This window comes from Lycorma delicatula, chromosome 3 (assembly GCF_047948215.1).
Source record: "Lycorma delicatula isolate Av1 chromosome 3, ASM4794821v1, whole genome shotgun sequence".
Lineage (NCBI taxonomy): Eukaryota > Metazoa > Arthropoda > Insecta > Hemiptera > Fulgoridae > Lycorma > Lycorma delicatula.
The window spans coordinates 86,640,231-86,657,146 of record NC_134457.1 but is presented as its reverse complement, the minus strand read 5'-3'; the positions used below and the strand labels follow the sequence as shown (position 1 = coordinate 86,657,146).

General features: G+C 33.7%; 3 protein-coding genes across 6 annotated transcripts in view; all 3 read right to left on the bottom strand.

Moving 5' to 3' along the window:
• LOC142321769 (uncharacterized) overlaps nt 1–1,549 on the bottom strand; it is a 52,232-nt gene extending 50,683 nt beyond the window's left edge. For 2 of the 4 annotated variants that reach the window (XM_075360137.1, XM_075360141.1), the window contains exon 1: nt 1,332–1,543. In XM_075360137.1, coding sequence (XP_075216252.1) covers nt 1,332–1,398 — 67 coding nt within the window. In that variant the 5' untranslated portion in view covers nt 1,399–1,543. Of the gene's footprint in view, nt 1–1,331 lie in introns of all 4 variants that reach the window. The other 2 variants (XM_075360140.1, XM_075360138.1) reach the window with 2 other exon arrangements.
• Nucleotides 1,550–7,615: 6,066 nt separating this feature from the next.
• On the bottom strand, nt 7,616–8,701 carry LOC142321164 (protein FAM200B-like). Its single transcript, XM_075359158.1, has one exon. It carries the CDS (start codon nt 8,699–8,701, stop codon nt 7,616–7,618), a length of 1,086 nt encoding a protein of 361 aa, XP_075215273.1.
• An 11-nt stretch (nt 8,702–8,712) lies between these two features.
• LOC142321163 (zinc finger MYM-type protein 5-like) lies at nt 8,713–9,717 on the bottom strand. Its single transcript, XM_075359157.1, has one exon. It carries the CDS (start codon nt 9,715–9,717, stop codon nt 8,818–8,820), a length of 900 nt encoding a protein of 299 aa, XP_075215272.1. The 3' UTR covers nt 8,713–8,817.
• Between the last annotated feature and the right edge of the window lie 7,199 nt (nt 9,718–16,916).

Sequence of the window (16,916 nt, the reverse complement as noted above, 5' to 3'; positions counted from 1 at the left end):
GCGTTAACTTGACGGGATGCGTTTTGTTTTTTACATAGAGTTGAAGATGGAATTGTCCATAGGGTTTCTATGTAGTAGGCAAATTGTCGAGAAAGTTTAATCCACTGTGTAGAGAAAATATTGTACTACTAATAAATTATGAAAAATACTTGACAGGATGTGTTTTGATTTCATTTTTATCACTGTTGTATTTGAAAGTGAATTGCAAATAACTCACTGAATTTGTATACTTTTGTCAAATAGTATGCAAAATAGAAATACATCTAGTTATTCAAATTTTAAAAGAAAATTTTGAAGCCGTTATTAAAATTCTAAGATATAACTAAAAACGGCATAAACAACGTTTGGTGGCAGTTTTCGATATAATTTTTAAAGATTTTACAGTATATATCTAAGAACAATATATTTTATGAAAATTGAACAATATCAATTAATGAATAACTTGCTAATATGCCAGACATTATTCCAGCACAAGATTGACGTAAAGTGGCAAATGATTTATAACTGGTGAATTATTGATCAGTATCCAATATTGATAGAAAATAAGTTTTACGAATATCGATTAAAAAATGACTGATGTTACTTTTAAAAAGATATGCTCACTGACAGTAGCAGCAATAGTGAAATTCATAAATTGTTATATTTAATTACGCTCTTACATATTGTTTGAAAATTCCTCCTGGATTCATAAGCTTTAAATGTTAAGTTAATCTGTAAAATTGGAAACGCAATTTTCTCATAATTTTTAATGCTGATTTATTATAACTGCAAACATACATATAATATAAAATCTATTGGTGGGCTGCTTATAAAGCAAACTATGTTTAGTTAATTAGATGACGAAGAAAAATGTTGAGATATGGTAGACTTGAAGATAATATCAGGTGTAACTGTGTTTATGTTAATTTCCTCTGTGCGGAACAGCCAAATGGTTGACACCATACACATAAAGAAAGAGACATTCAATTATTTTGTACATAATCTACAGCTACTTCTAACCTAACTTCAAAATTCTAAGGCAATATAGCTACATAAATGTTGGCTACTAGAATTTTAAGAAGACTTGTTCATTAATTATTTACATTCAATTTTGAAAATTTTTGCGTATGATTTTAGATTTAATTTTTGAAAAAGTTAACTTGTACTGCCTAAATATAAATTATTATAATAGCATTGGATGTACATCTTGCTGAACTAACCTAAAACTAGTCAATTTCAACTGCAATGTAAAATCATAAAGTAACTGTTCAGTCAAAAAATGTCCCGTTAAAAACTTTTAAAATACATACATGCTAGAGAGACTACCCCTGCAGCATTAAACGTACACTTACCTTCAAGGTACCATTGATCAAATCCCCACGGCCAAAAGTCATCAACCATAAAACATAGAATAATCATAGTAATTTCAACTGAAATCACATGTTTCCTATATCCATTAAGTATAATGGATATATCAACTTTATTTTATGAGTGCATACGCACTCCAAAGTTTTCATGTTTTTGAGATCAGGTAAAAAAAATAACACATTTTAAACCATATGTTCAGTATTATTTCTCCATTTAGACTTCTTCACATGACCTTTAATTGACAAAATGATTAAAATTCTGTCAAAAATACAAATTGTAATTCAGAGCCTAACCTAACACGTACGAAAAAAATTAATATTGAAAAAAGGCTCGAATTATATTCAATAATAAAAATTTTTAAATGTATTTTATGAACATTAATATCAATGCGACTCTGCAGTTAATAGCTATTGATTTAATTTAATTCATTCATATTTGTTTAATCGTGCAGAAAATGGGACTGAAAAGAAGAAAAGTATTAGTAATTTCTTATTTAATTATGCTTTAAAATATTATTTTTTATATACCGGTGGTCCAGGTACGTGATTTCAATTAGCACAACATAATATCAGATATTTTATGTTAACCTCTCTGTAACAGATCTATTGTGAATGATTGATATTTAAATACTCATTTCAATGAATTGAAATTCATGTTTGGTTAGTTCCTTCATTCGAATAAATATTAGCAATGCTTTTAATATTATCTTCTCAAATAAAAACTAGAAAAGCTATTAAATAGTACAACGGAGAGAGAAGCTTCTAAAAATAGAATGTGCGAAAATAATAAAAAAGAGAAATCCGTGGTCGTGTTGTTCACGTACAAGCGTGCCCCGGCCAGGCCACTGGAGATATCAGGGGAGAACATTTCCTTTGGGATGAAAGTTAATTAACTGGGAGTGGTCCTGAACAAACGGTTTATCTTACGCGAACATGTAAAGCATGTTTCACAGAGGGCAAAGGCGGTCAGGGCCTTCCTATTACCCAGCACTTAGCCGTGGAACCCCATCCCATTGACGATTAAAATATTCATATACCGGTTGTTCGTGCTGCTAATACTAACTTACGTTTACTCGGTATGGAAAGCGTTGTTGTGATCCACACTCCAGAAAAAAATGGTGGTCGTTCAAAACGTCGCGTTGCGGATGATACTTGGAGCACCGTAGTTCGTCAGAAATGCCAAATTATAATACGATACTAAAATAAAAACCGTATCGAAAGTGACCATGGCACAGGCACGCAGAATCAAGGGAATGCCGCTGTGTCAAAGCTCCGGCATCTCAGCGACAGCTGCCGAGAGAATCCTACCTCACAGAGCGTGAGGAAAAGGCTTCAGGTTGTCCTGGACGAACCACCATGAATGGTAGGACGAGGAATTTGATAATACTAAACCAGGCCGGGAGCCTCTCTATCGAGTGATCTGTTGCTTTTCTGTGAGGCACGAAAATGACACCAAACAAAAACACTGGAAGACTCCAGTAGTCAAGGTAAGTTTTTTAAATCCTTCAGTTTCAGATGGTGTACCAAATTACCTCCGTATTCATTAGACAAGGAATCACGGTATCGCGGATTTTTTCGAATTTCTCAGACTTTGGTGACTTGTTTACCTCAGATAGTGACTTTGTTAATTTGCTAGTATGTCCATCTCCCCGTAAACCATAAATCGTAAACAAAAATCATGGAATCAATGACACATTGATTCCATTCATACTTTTTTCACGCTGAATTTTATAATATTTGCATCATTACTGGTTAGTCTATTTATCTCTCCCCTTCAGTGTTAGGGAATTGCCCATTTTCTTTTGTTTCAAGTCTGTTACAGATGATATTGACTGTTTACAGCGATATACCGACAGCGCGAGATGCCTTTTTCGGCCTCTCGGTTCCCCCAAATCCTTCCTAGATACTCATGTGTCTAGAGAAAAAATAAGTGGTTGTTGTTCTTACTTCTCGTCATGAACGACGTAAGGCGATCGCTGCACCCTCGCGTACACAAATGTTTTACTATAAAAATTGTAAGTCAATAGAGATGATGAAGACCGCTGGAAAATAGCGACGATCATGGAAGAAGCCCATCAGTCACCTGATGGAAAAGCGAAGAGGCCTGTACTTAACCACTGTGTTGACCATTTCAAGGCTCACATATCTTTCTCAGTTACGAACTGTAATTATTTACAACCGGATTTGACCATGTTCCTGGCTACTCTTGTTAGCTATACACTATTTTCAGGATGGCATTGGTAACGTTGGTCTTCAATTCCTGTTTGGATTGTTACTATAAAAACAATTTCTTTTACGTAATCCTACAGAAAGAAGTCTAGATTAATCATATCAGGGATCTTGGTGATCACAATCCTTTAGAAATGATTCTGCCATTGAAAAAATCCTGTAGCATCTTCATAGTAGAGCGAGCTGTATGGCAGATGGCGTTGTCTTGTTGCAACCAGCAGTAAGACAATGAACTGATGGATAATTTCGTGGGAGATGGCATCGTTTTTTTTTTTCAAAAAAAAAAGAATCCTAGTTATTATTTGTCGTCTTGAAACCACACACCATAGCCAAAATAATTTTAGTGTAATGTAATAATAATTATTGTCGGTATACAACAGACATTAAACAAATAAATACTGCGAAGTATTTAACTAAGTTCTGCGATTAATAGAAACATATATATCAGCAACCTTGAATTCCATTCCAAGCGATGGATAGAGGCAAGCAACTGCATCCTGCTAAGTTATTTAATGCAAGATTTCTTATAGTGAAATGTAAGGAGGAAGGTAAATCCTTTTCTCCCTTTTTAATAAATATATGCACACCAATAGCGTGTGGCTGATTGAAATCAATTATAAAGCTTAGGAGCGGCGCCCTGTTGATAAAGGCGAATAATGATGAACAAAGCAGGAAGCTCGCAGCCCAAGTAGGGAAAGTTGAAGTGATAGTGGAACTATATAGTACCCTAAATTCCAGCAAGGGAGGTTTTTGCCATGACTTGTCTGGTACAGAATTATCTGAGATCTCAGAGGAGCTATCATCGTACACAGTCACTTCTTTGCAAAGGATCATGAGGAAGGAGAATGGTGTTGCTTTACCAACATTGTCACATATCCTAATCGTTTCTACTCCAACTGATCCTGACCGATTATGAATTAGCTATCTCTCTGTCCGTGTGCGACCATACATACCAAACCTGAGACGCTGCTTTCAGTGCCAGGTTTTTGGTCACAGCAAAATTTGTTGCACAAGAAGAAACTTTGTGTGAGTTGCAACTATACGAGATATGATGATAGCACATGCACTGAAGCTGAAAAATGTATTAACAGTAAGGGTTAACATTCGGCAAGATGTCAAGAATATCCCTTTTATAAGGAGAAACAGACTATAGTAAGGATTTTATTGAACAGAAAGTATCCTTTCCTGTTGCTCGACAGGAATACAGAAAATCCCCCAACGTAAGAAATCTAGTAACACCCGGTGTTAGTTTTGTCCAGGCACTCTCTAACAATGTGCAAAAGCAGAAAGAGAGCGCATCGTGCAAAGAACTTATCATACTGGTTCAGGCTTTGCCAGTCAGGTAATCCCTCATTCCTACTACTGCAGCGCTGAGTACTGGCAAGAAAGATATTTTTGGTGGAAGGATCGAGAGTGGTTTCCGGAAAGCCACTTCAATTGGCACCACTAAATATAATACCAGCTGCACCAATAATGCAGGAAACTACTAAGATCCCAGTGAAGGGATCTGCAAAAAGAAATCGTCGCCTGGTAAGGTATAGCCGTCCTCCAAGGCTTCAAAATCACCACCACCTTCTCAAGGTCTCTTTGAGGATATGGAGGAGAATGAAGTGCACAAAGAAACAAAGCACTTCCTTCAAGTCTTAAATACCAAAAAGAAAAACCGGATAATTTTTGATACATAATCTGCACGAAGTGTTTCGTAGAATGGAATAAAGTAATTTTTATGGGTACAAATATTATTCAATGGAATGTTTGCAGTTCGCGAGGATATCGAAATCCTGCTAAAGAAAGAAAATCCTTTAATACTATGTCTGCAAAAAACACACCTCCACCCCTAGATGAAGTGTCTTTTCGCGACTAATGTGCGAGAGATGTGACCATGGAATTGAGAGTAAAGAACATGAAGGTGTGGCAGGTTTCCTAAAGAAAATCCTATTAGCCATGCGGATCCTGCTGGCTACATCCCTGAAGTCTCAGAGAAGATATTGGCGCCATTTTAAATGAATATCTGAAACTTAAACCTTTCCCAGATAACGAAGTCAGTGAGGATGATCTGTCCAATCTGTTTTTACAGATTCTTTTGCCGTGCTGGTGATTTCAATGCCCATCACCATTCGTGGGGCTCATCATCATATTCTTATCGAGGCACTATAGTTGATCGATGAGGAAGAACTTGGATCTCTGCTTATTGAATCTTGGGTCGTATACGTTTATCATACACGTGATCTTCATCAGGTACATTTTCATGCATCGATATATCCTTTATGTTCAGCTTCCCTATTTCCACGTCTACCCGGCACGCTTCCAAAATCTTCTTTGGAAGCGATCACAGACCAGTTGTTATCTAAGTTGGTAATAGTGATTTGACAAGATTTCTTTCACGTTGATGGGTGGTTGAAAAATTGGATGGGAACAGATACAAAGATTCATTTGGTCATTACGACAGGAGGGGAAGCACGATCTACAGACTTGCCATGTTTACACATCTGAGACTCGATAGTGCAAATGAATTTATCCCTCTCACACCTGGAAAACCAAGCGGCCGTTTGTTTCTTGGTGGAACGAAGACTGCAGGAGTGGACTAAAGGAACGTGGCAGGGCTTTTCATAATTTCAATCATAGGCCCACGACAGAAATCCTCTGCACTTTCCTCAATGCGAGGGTTATACGCCGTCTAGTGTTTCGGTATGCCAAACGGAAATCATGGCTGAATTATGTCGATACCATTTCTCGGACAACTCCATTATCAGTTCTGTCGAGAAGAGTTAGGAACATGCGTAAATCGGGGCAATCTTCACATCCAATTGGACTGGAAAGCAACGGCATCCTCGTCACCGTGCCAATGGATGTGGCAAACAAGTTTGAAAACCCTAAAAGAGTTTCACTTGTATCATCATATTGTCCTGAGTCTATGTATGTTGCAGGTAGGAAGTGTGTCATTTGTTATCCGAGATTAACAAAATGAATTAAACATTCTTTTTTCTTTTGATGAGCCAAGGTATGCATGACTAATTTCTGTGACACTTCCAGGGCAGGATTTAGATAAAAAGAGACCCTAAGCTATTCCACTTATGAGGCCCTTTCACCTCCCATTTTTAAGTTTGTAAATTACATGAGAGATAATAAAATACATCATTACTGTGGTATATATATCAATATGTTAAATGAAACATGTTGTGATTTGTACTAACCTTTATAAAAAATGTGGCACAGATAATAAATAAAAAAAAGTCGAGAACAGTTATTTGGTCATTTACTCTCAGCACCACATATAGTACTTGTAACAATAACTAATCAATCATAACACACAGCATTTACAAAGAAATAAAATTCAAATAATGAAAATCTTTGACTACGAAAATAAAATACGCAATAACAATAAATAAAATACATTGCAGATTAAACCAAATTCAAATCAGATAAATTTATTTCATAATAATTCACATTTAAAGTTTAAGTATGAATTTTAAGTCTTAAACTAAACCAAAAATGGAACTTTCAAACAAAATCCAGATCACAAAAAAGAAAATATCAAATTGTATATCATATTAAATTTTATGTTAATAGTTATTTTATTTAAGAACTGATTCAATCCATTTATACATTTAAAACGAAATAGTAGATTAGAAGAATTTCTTTCTAAACTTTTTCGCACAGAATTCTTCTATAAGTTCATCAAAATCTATTTTTCTGAAGGTCTTATTTTCGATGCACAAAATACTCAATGAAGACAACCTCGTCTGGGTCATTGTGCTTCTTAATTGATTTTTGATATTTTTAAGTCTTGAAAATGATCTTTCTCCAGTACAATTAGTGACTATTAAACTGAGAAACAGCCGTAAGATTGTTTCCATATTGGGGAAGGCCACCTGAATATTTTTTTTGAATATTATTTGATACAAGTCTGTATGCGACAATGTGGAATTTTTTGAAGGCTTATGCGTTTGTCTCACATATGTGTGGAAATGAAATAGTTCTTCAGTAAGATTTTGGTTGATATCTTCTGGGTATTTTTGCATTAACGGCTCAACACCTCTTCAAAGTTCTACCTTTAATAATGTAAGATCGGCAAGAAAGGAAAATATTTTCACTACATTATCATAAACAGAAGCTCTTCTTCCTAAATTTGATTCTAGTGCATCTAATATAGGAATAAATGATTTAATCCTAAATTTATCTCTTGAAGAGAGTTCGTCTAAAGCATCAGGGTCAGATGAATTTTCGTAATTCCTTTGCCTTTTACTTCTTATTATCCTTCTCGCAGTTCTATATTCAGTATTTGGCAACATGTTTTTTGCTTGTTGCTCACGTAAAATATCAAAAAGTGACCTGTGCCAATCTGCACAACCACTAAGTGAAATATTAGGGCTTTGAAGAATTTTATTTACTCTTGAAAAATGTCTATGTATTCGATTCCAGAAATGGAGCATAAACATGAATTCAAATTCTTCCATCTTCCCTAAAAGATTATTGGCCCTCAATCTAGTATCACTCTTTGTATTATTATCTGAATGTAAATAATTGAGTGCATCGGTGATATCATTGTAATTTTCTAAAATAGCTTCTGTAGCTTTTGCGTGTACCTTCCACCTATTGTCTGACAAATATTTAGGCACTTTAGAATGAGGTTTCAAATGTGATTTCAGAACTGCCCATCTTTTTGTGGAAGATGAAAAAAAGATATAAACTTCGTTCACAACACCAAAAAAATTAACAGCATCAAGGCAATAATCAACTGAATGATCTACTAAATTTAAAGAGTGACCAGCGCATGGAACAAATTTTGCAAACTTGTTTTTTTCGATAATTTTTTGCTTCATACCATTGTATCTACCAGCCATATTGGCTGCATTATCATAAGAGTGTCCTCGGCATTTTCTGAAATTAATTTCAAGTTCAGTAGTGATATAGTTAAATACTAAATCAGCTATGCTTTCCCCTGAGTGATCTTTTAGCTCAAGGAAAGTTAAAAATCTCTCAGTTGGCAAACGGTCTTCAGGTGACACATATCTTAAGGTCAACTGATCAGTATGAGATATGTCAGGAGTGGAATCTACTGAAAAGCTAAAATAACCAGCCTTTTGCACTTCCGCCACAATTGTGTCTTTCACTTTATTTGCCATAAGTTGAATAATTTCCTCACATATAGTTTTAAACAGATATGAAGGTTCTCCTGAGCCAGTATTTCCATATCGATCGATATGATCTCTTAAAAATGGATTGAATTTTGCTACCAGTTCTAGAAGAACTGGTAATTGCCGTTATTTGGAGTTCCAAACTTTTCATTGTCTCCTCTAAATGGTAAGCCTTGCTCTGCAAGAGTACAAATTACAGCGAAAATTCTTTCTATAACGTAGCGCCAGTATTGCTGCTCTTTTCTTATTTCTTCCTCTAGCTTTGAAGTTAAAGTTTTCCCTTTTGCTCTTGTTAAGTACGTTAACATAGCATTCCTGTGATTTTCCGAATTTTCATGAGTTTGAATGGTAGCAGGGTTTTCCCAATCATTAAACCCTTCAGATAATGCTGTTGCAGAAGATGCAATATTTGGAAAGAGCTTACAAACAAAGCAAAAAACGCGACCTTTTGAGGGAGAGTACACAAGCCATTCTAGGGTATATTTTTCTCCATTGGCTTTTATTGAATAAAAAATTGCTTTTGTACAAAATCTGGACCAATTCTTATATTCTCGCTTAGAATTTAAAAATGGTACACAGTGATACTGAACTTGAGAAGGGCCCTTCTCTACCCAATATGATACATCATTTTGCGATAAATTTGTCCACAAGCCAACATCTGTTACAGTAGACATACATTTGACAACACTATCTAAATTTGCAATATCTTGAAATTGGTGTTTCTCATTAGGTGTCTGAAAAAAATTCTGAATATTTGTATTATTTTCTTGTGGCTCGTTTATATATTCGTGTTCAGTAAGTTGCTCTTGAATTAGTTCCATATTTTCACTATGAGTTGGTGCAACGGCCATGTCCTTACATACAACGTGCTGCATTGCTTCCAAGTGAGTAGTACTAGTTGGCATATGCATGTAAGCAGTAATTGGTGTTAGCTTCTTTGCCTCATACTCTTGTAGCTTCTTTTTCTTATGTTTGCAAGCGCCACTTTCAAATCTTTTACTCATTTTTAGATTAGAATCTAGAACAAAATATTTGAGTTATTAATTATTGTGCATAAATAAAAGTTAATTATTTATTATTAATACAACAAATAACATTTTAAGTATTTGAACTGTGGTAAGTTTTCTTTTGTTTATCGAAATTTTAGATATATCATGAAAATATAAAATAAAGCATGTAATATACATTTTAAAATATACAAATTAAAACATATGTTTAGAACTTACCTAGAATTCCGAAAAATGAAGATATTGTCACAAAAAAACTTTTCAATAGTCTATTGAACCTACTGAATCAAAAGGCGAGAATCAAATGATCACGCAATCCTAAGATAAGAATTTTTACAAAAGAAATGAAAATCACCTTAATTCTGAATTGGATTTGATACAAAGTTGTCCTATGTTATCTAAACTTGATGTAAAATTTATTCCAACTACTACATGTAACTTTCATCGTTTTAAAAAAAGTTCTCAGTTTTAAAAATAAATAAATAAAAAGAGATACTACTGAATTTATAGAAGAGTATTATGAAGTAATTAAGTGTACAATTTTGTTTTGTTAGTAAATGAGTAGTTAACAAATGAGAGCTGATCAGGATTCAGTTTTAAATGCAGATGTGACTAGAACAAAAAGTAAATTACGATCAACATATTTAATTTAACTTTTTGATAGTTTGTTAACATTGTAGGGTAATTAAACAAAAGTAAAAAATATTTTGTCATTTGATTAAATTATTACAATAAATTCACAGTTACATAGAAATCAAAACCTGGTCCAGTGGATTGATGCTGCTTAACTTAATTAGTAGAAGGATTTTGGAAAAACAAGGGCCTGTCTTCTTTAACAATTCCTCCAAGCATTAGACATTTTATGAGATGAGTTGGTAGTGCAAAAAACAACAACATGTAATCATTCAGAAAACTATACAATTTTTTACACCTGTATCAGATTGGTCATTCATCATTATGTGGATAAAAAAATAAAATTATAAAACTTGAGTTGTGAACTTTGGCACCCAAAATTTCAAACACTGCAGTTAGATGCACTCAATGTTGTATTGTTGATTTATAGTGGCATTTACATAAAGTTTTGAAGGATCTTTGTTTATTTAAGCAAGTGTATTTATAATTAATAATACACTGAAGTAAACTTCACTGAAGTAAATTTGTAAAACTTGGTATTTATGCTAATACTAATGTTTGGGGCATAAAATTAATTGCTACATTGTTGCCAAGTGCTAATGTTACAGTGATTTCCAGAGTAATAATGGTTTTAACCATAATCTTTATTTTCTGTAAAATTGCTTGTCAAAAAAACTCTTACAGCTACTCCAGCATGAATATATTGTGGGTTTAAAAATGGCATGAAAAGGGATCACTGCAAGATTCAAAACCATCTACTGATTCTGTATTAGTTGTATGTTTGAAAATGTAAACCATGTGAAAGCTGCCATCACTTCTAGATATCTCAAGTATAGCTTTACGCTATACCATGGCACCTGACATATCTTCTTGAAGTCTTCACTAAATTCTAAATTACGAATTAAAACTAGAGGTAAGGCAGTAATTAAAGAGAGATAAAGCAAATAGTTATCTGTTGTGAACAGTATTGATGTGTAATAATCCCAACATATCTGATTACAATTTGAGGTGAGTCTACAATAGAAATTATGTAATCAAAAACGTACAAACTTGTTACTAATGTTTAAGGTCTGTGGTAAAGGGCAGATAATTAAAACCATGGATATAAAATTCACACACAGAGATTCTACTGTAGTCAAAATGCTCATTATAAAAGGTCTTGATAAAATTCATAAGCTAATAAAAATGTTTTACCAAAAACAGTCAAAACACAGTCAAAACACAGATCTCATTATCAATGAGATAACTTTAATGTTCTGGAATAATCTCTTTCCCTACGTGTACATTAAAATGTTTTTAATTACAGTAAGATTGAAGAGGTTAACCTTTCAACAGCTCCTCGTTTTTGTTGATGTTCATAAAGTTTTTGGAAGCACTTTTTCAGACATTCAGTCATGCTGAAAATATTATCAGCATCCTTGCATTGCTTTTCTTTTATAGTTGATCTTAAGGGATAAATAATATTAGCTGGAGCTAACTTAGGAGATACTGATATACTATCAAGTATATATTAGTTGTATGATGGCCCATACATATTTCGTCTTGCAGAGTGTCTCAGCACGGATCAATATGCTGATACACTGTTAAAAAGAGCCTGTTTTTTTTCTCTTCATTTTTCATGGTATTTTATTCTGATTTCATCCCGCACAAGAACACTTTTTTGTTCACTGTTTGAACCTTTAATGGATCCATTATGGAAAATTCAAAAAATACAACTTATCCTGTTTCTTCTTTTCAAAAGAGATCAATTTGAAAAAAAATGATATCTTTGTCCAAGGAAATATCACTTTTTATGAGCCAAAACTGTTTTTTTCTTATCATTGAGGAGAACAATGAGGTCCCAATAATATTAAATATTTTCATGCTATTTCCTCTATCAGATATTTTTTTTTTGTTTTGTGAAAACACACTCATTGTTTTGACCATCTGTCATGGCAGTTGGGCATCGTCAACACTAGTTAACATTTAGTGTTTATAACAGTCATTAGAAACACTAAATGATCCTCATGTAAATAATTTCCACTTACAAAATTGTTCATCTTTTTCCACTGGATTGTTTTTCAAGTAATGTTGATGCCCAAAATATTTTTTTAAAATTTTTTTAGCAAGAAAACAAAATTGGCTTTGGTATGTTGTTCAATGACAAGACATTTTTAACTATATTGATGTCACCCAAATATGTAACTGTTATTATTTATAGAAAAAAAACAAAGCTGGGCAAAAATGCTGCCAATTTAAGAATAAAAATATCCCTATCATGACTATAGTTTTAAACTATGGTGCTGATTCTAGGAATGTTTAGAAGCTATCTCTTAGATATCTCTTTTCTATTTCTATATACATGAAAAAAAAAAATTATTGAAAATTATCATAACTCTTAGGAATTGCTAATATCTGCCAAATGCATTTTTAGACTGATAAAGTATAATATAACAAATTGCTTTAAGAACTTATCTCTTTATTTTCAATAACAACTTTTGGATACAGCATACAGGCAGTAGTATGTTAAAATAAAAAAATAAAAATCATCATCAATAACATCAAAATCAGTCATAGTAATTAATATGAAGTATTTTGAAAAAAAAGAAGGAAATCAGTATAAAAATTTTAAAATGAACAATCAATAATACAAACTTTATTCCATTTTCTAACTCACATATATCCCATTTTCTAACATTTATATATATATATATATATATATATATATATGGACGAAATGATTCCGGAACCGATTTAAACTTTCTCCATACTTAAAATCTCAATTAAAAAAATCGGTTTGCGCCTCCACGTTGGTTCGTCTGGATAACCAGTTAGAAACGTGGAGATTTCTACTGGTGAACTAAATCGGAATCACCTCTCTGGATCACATCCAGAGTTGTAACTCGGGAATTTATTCCCACCCAAGGCTGACTTGCCTTTGAAAGTCAAATATGGAAGGTCTTTTAAGAAAAAATCCACCGTCTGGTAAATACCAGAGAAGGCTGCACTCGGATCCGGTGGGCAGCTGCTTAAAAGATAACAATGAATCGGAGCGTTTGGAAACACCCAAAGACAACACAACTTCAAAATTGAGGATAAGACACAAGCAAATAAACTACATTGCCACTCACAACATTAATTCTCTAACTCAACCCGGCAAACTAAAAACTCTAACAGACATAATGGACAAACAAAATATCCTAATCGCAGGACTTCAAGAAATGAGAAACACCGATCGAGAGCCGTTTGAATCTCAGGGTTACAGAATTTACAAAGGAATCCCCGGGAAACGTGTGATGAAGAATTGCCCACAGTTCGGAACAGGATTTGCAATCAATCTTAAAATAATTGACTCAGTCGTAGAATTTAAGTCTTACTCCCCCAGGATTTCAACCTTAACCCTAAAATCAGCCAATAAATTCTACACCATAATAAATGTCCATGCTCCCACCAATGACAAAAACAATCTTAAAAAAGATAGAGAAGAGATGGACAAATTCTGGGAACTTCTTGACCAAACTGCAAACAACATAAATAAGACCCACACAAAGATTTTAATACGGGACTTTAATGCCCAACTTGGTAAAGAACGAAGATATCGTGATATTATCGGAAAATGGCCTGCCCAAAAGAAAACTAATAAGAACGGCCAAAGACTTGTCGAATTTTGCAGAAACCATAATATGATCTCAAAATCCACCTATTTTATGAGAAACCCAAACAAATTGAAGACTTGGAAACACCCAGATTGGAAAAAAGGAGAATGGCAACTGGATCATGTTTGCATGGACCGGAATTATCACAAGGAGATTTATAATGTAAAAGTCTTGAGAGGAACAGATACTGGATCGGACCATTACTTAATTAAAGTTAAAATAAAATTCACCCCGCATAAAAAGAAAAAATCCCAACCTAAAAACAAAAGAGCTTATGATCCACATAAATTAATAAACAATGCCATCTTTGAAGAAACAACAAAAAAAATCAAATTAACTAATAATTTAAAAGAACTGACATCCCAACTGAAAGAAATAGCTGAAGAACTAGCCCCTATAAACCCAAGAAAAAAACACCAATGGTGGAATGAAGAATGTGACAAAGCAGTCAAAGACCGACACCGGGCTTGGATCAACCACCAAACCCAGAAAACTGAAGAATCTAACCATGAATTCACCAAACAAAGGAAAATAACTCAGAAAATTATAAGAGGAACCAAACGACAAGCCCAAAAAAACTTGATTCAGCAAATAGAAGAAAGTTCCAAGAAAACTAATTTCCGAGACTATTATAAAATTTTTGGTCAGGCTCTTCAAAGATATGAACCACCCACCCTTATGCTGAGAGGAAAAAAAGGAAATATGGCCCACACCAATAAAGAAAATGCTGAAATTTTGGCAGAAACCTTCAATAGACTCCTCAACTGTGACGACCCCCCAGAGCTTTTTGAGATTGACACTGAAACTCCAGTTAAAACTTCACCAGTAAATATCAACCCGCCAACAATTCAAGAAGTTCTCGCAGCCTTAAATGAAATAAAAAACTACAAAGCAAGCGGAGAAGACCAGCTTTTCGCAGAACTCTGGAAACACTCATCAGTTTATTCAGTCAAAACTTCCCTACATCTATGCCTCGTGAAAATATGGAACGAAGAAAAACTTCCAGAACACTGGACCACAGCCCTCATCCATCCATTACATAAAAAAGGGGATAAAACTAATCCTGAAAACTACAGAGGCATATCTCTCCTGGATTGCACATACAAAATCCTGTCGAGAATCATATACAACCGATGCAAAGACCAACTTGAACTGGAACTTGGGGAATACCAAGGGGGATTTAGGCCATGGAGAGGTTGCCCAGAGCAAATAATATCCCTAAAACTTATGATGGATTTATATAAAAGACGGAAAAAACAACTAATAATCACCTTCGTCGACTTTAAAAGGGCCTATGATTGTATACACCGACCATCCATGCTGAATATTCTGAGAAACCTGGGCCTTCACCCTAAACTCGTAAACATGATAAAATTAACTTTAACCAATACCCAGTCCAGAGTGAAATTCAGAGGTGAACTCTCTCAACCCTTCTACATAAAAACTGGATTGAGGCAAGGAGACGGCCTCTCACCACTCCTTTTTAACTGCGCCCTTGAATTTGTCATGAGAAAATGGTATGAAATAAATCCCAAAAATATAAAAATGGGTACTAAGAAAAACTCCATCATACTAAATTGCCTAGGATTTGCAGATGACCTCGCTCTTTTAGCAAATAATATTCAAGAAGCCAAAACACAAATAATGAGCCTTCAAAACCTAGCACAAAAGATAGGGCTTCATATCTCTTTCGAAAAAACTGAACTAATGGCCATAGATCCTCTGGTAATAGAGCACATTACGGTAAACAATCAGAAAATTAAAATAGTAAAACAATTTAAATATCTAGGGGAAATAATAACTTATAATTTAAATGAAAAAGTGACATGGCAAAACAGGACAAATAAAATGATTAAATCCCAAAAATTAACTTGGTCAACATATAACAAAAAATGCCTTTCTGCTAAAACAAAACTTAAACATTATAAAACTGTAGTACAGCCAGAAGTCACCTACGGAAGCGAGACTCTTTTCAAAATCACTCAGAAAAACCGAATTGAAAAAATTCTGAAAATAGAGAGGAGAATTGTCAGAACGTGTATCAATAAAAAACACCAAAAAGAAGGCCAATGGTGGATTGTGCCAGATGAGGTGGTGTATCGAGAAATAGAGCCTGTTACTGATACTATGCGGAAAAAAAGAATCTCTTTCTTCGGTCATCTCATAAGGACACCGCAAACAAGACTGTCAAGAAATATCATTGAAAAGCTCTGGTTCCAAAAGCTAGAAGTAGGATGGATCAAAGAAATTAGAGAAGATATGAAAGAATTGGGAATTTCCCTGACTGACCTACAGAATAAAACTGGAAAAATTACAAAGCTAAAAGATAAAAGCATTAGATTTAAACAAAAGACAGACAAACGACAAAATACAACGAAGAGGGTGTTTATGGATGAAGAAAAGAAAGCAAGATCTGAACGGATGAAGAAATACTGGGCAGCTCGAAAGAGTAAAATAACACGCTTTTCTCAGAAAAGATCCAACTAAAATTGACTTAAGTGGTCCCATGTTGGCCGTAAAAGCATCATAAATAAATAAATAAATATATATATATATATATATATACATGTATTTTTTCTTATTATATCATTCTTGTTGAGGTGAAATAATCAAAATTGAAGTCACAAAACAGAAAAATTTTAATGAAATAAAAATGAGATTATAATGAGATTAAAATCTGTTTTTAATGAAATCACAAAACAGAAAAATGGTTTACTTGGCAGATAAGACATTTTTCAATGTATTGTCATCATAATCAAAGAATTATTATAAAATAATTAATCAAATTTTAAAGAAATTTTGTTACATAACATTTACCAAAACGTATTCTATTCATACTAGTGGAACAGTATAGAATTTTAAATTTGCTGAGTACTTAGATCTAATAAAGTACCAATTTAACGTGTTAAGTGCAGGTTAAAATTACTG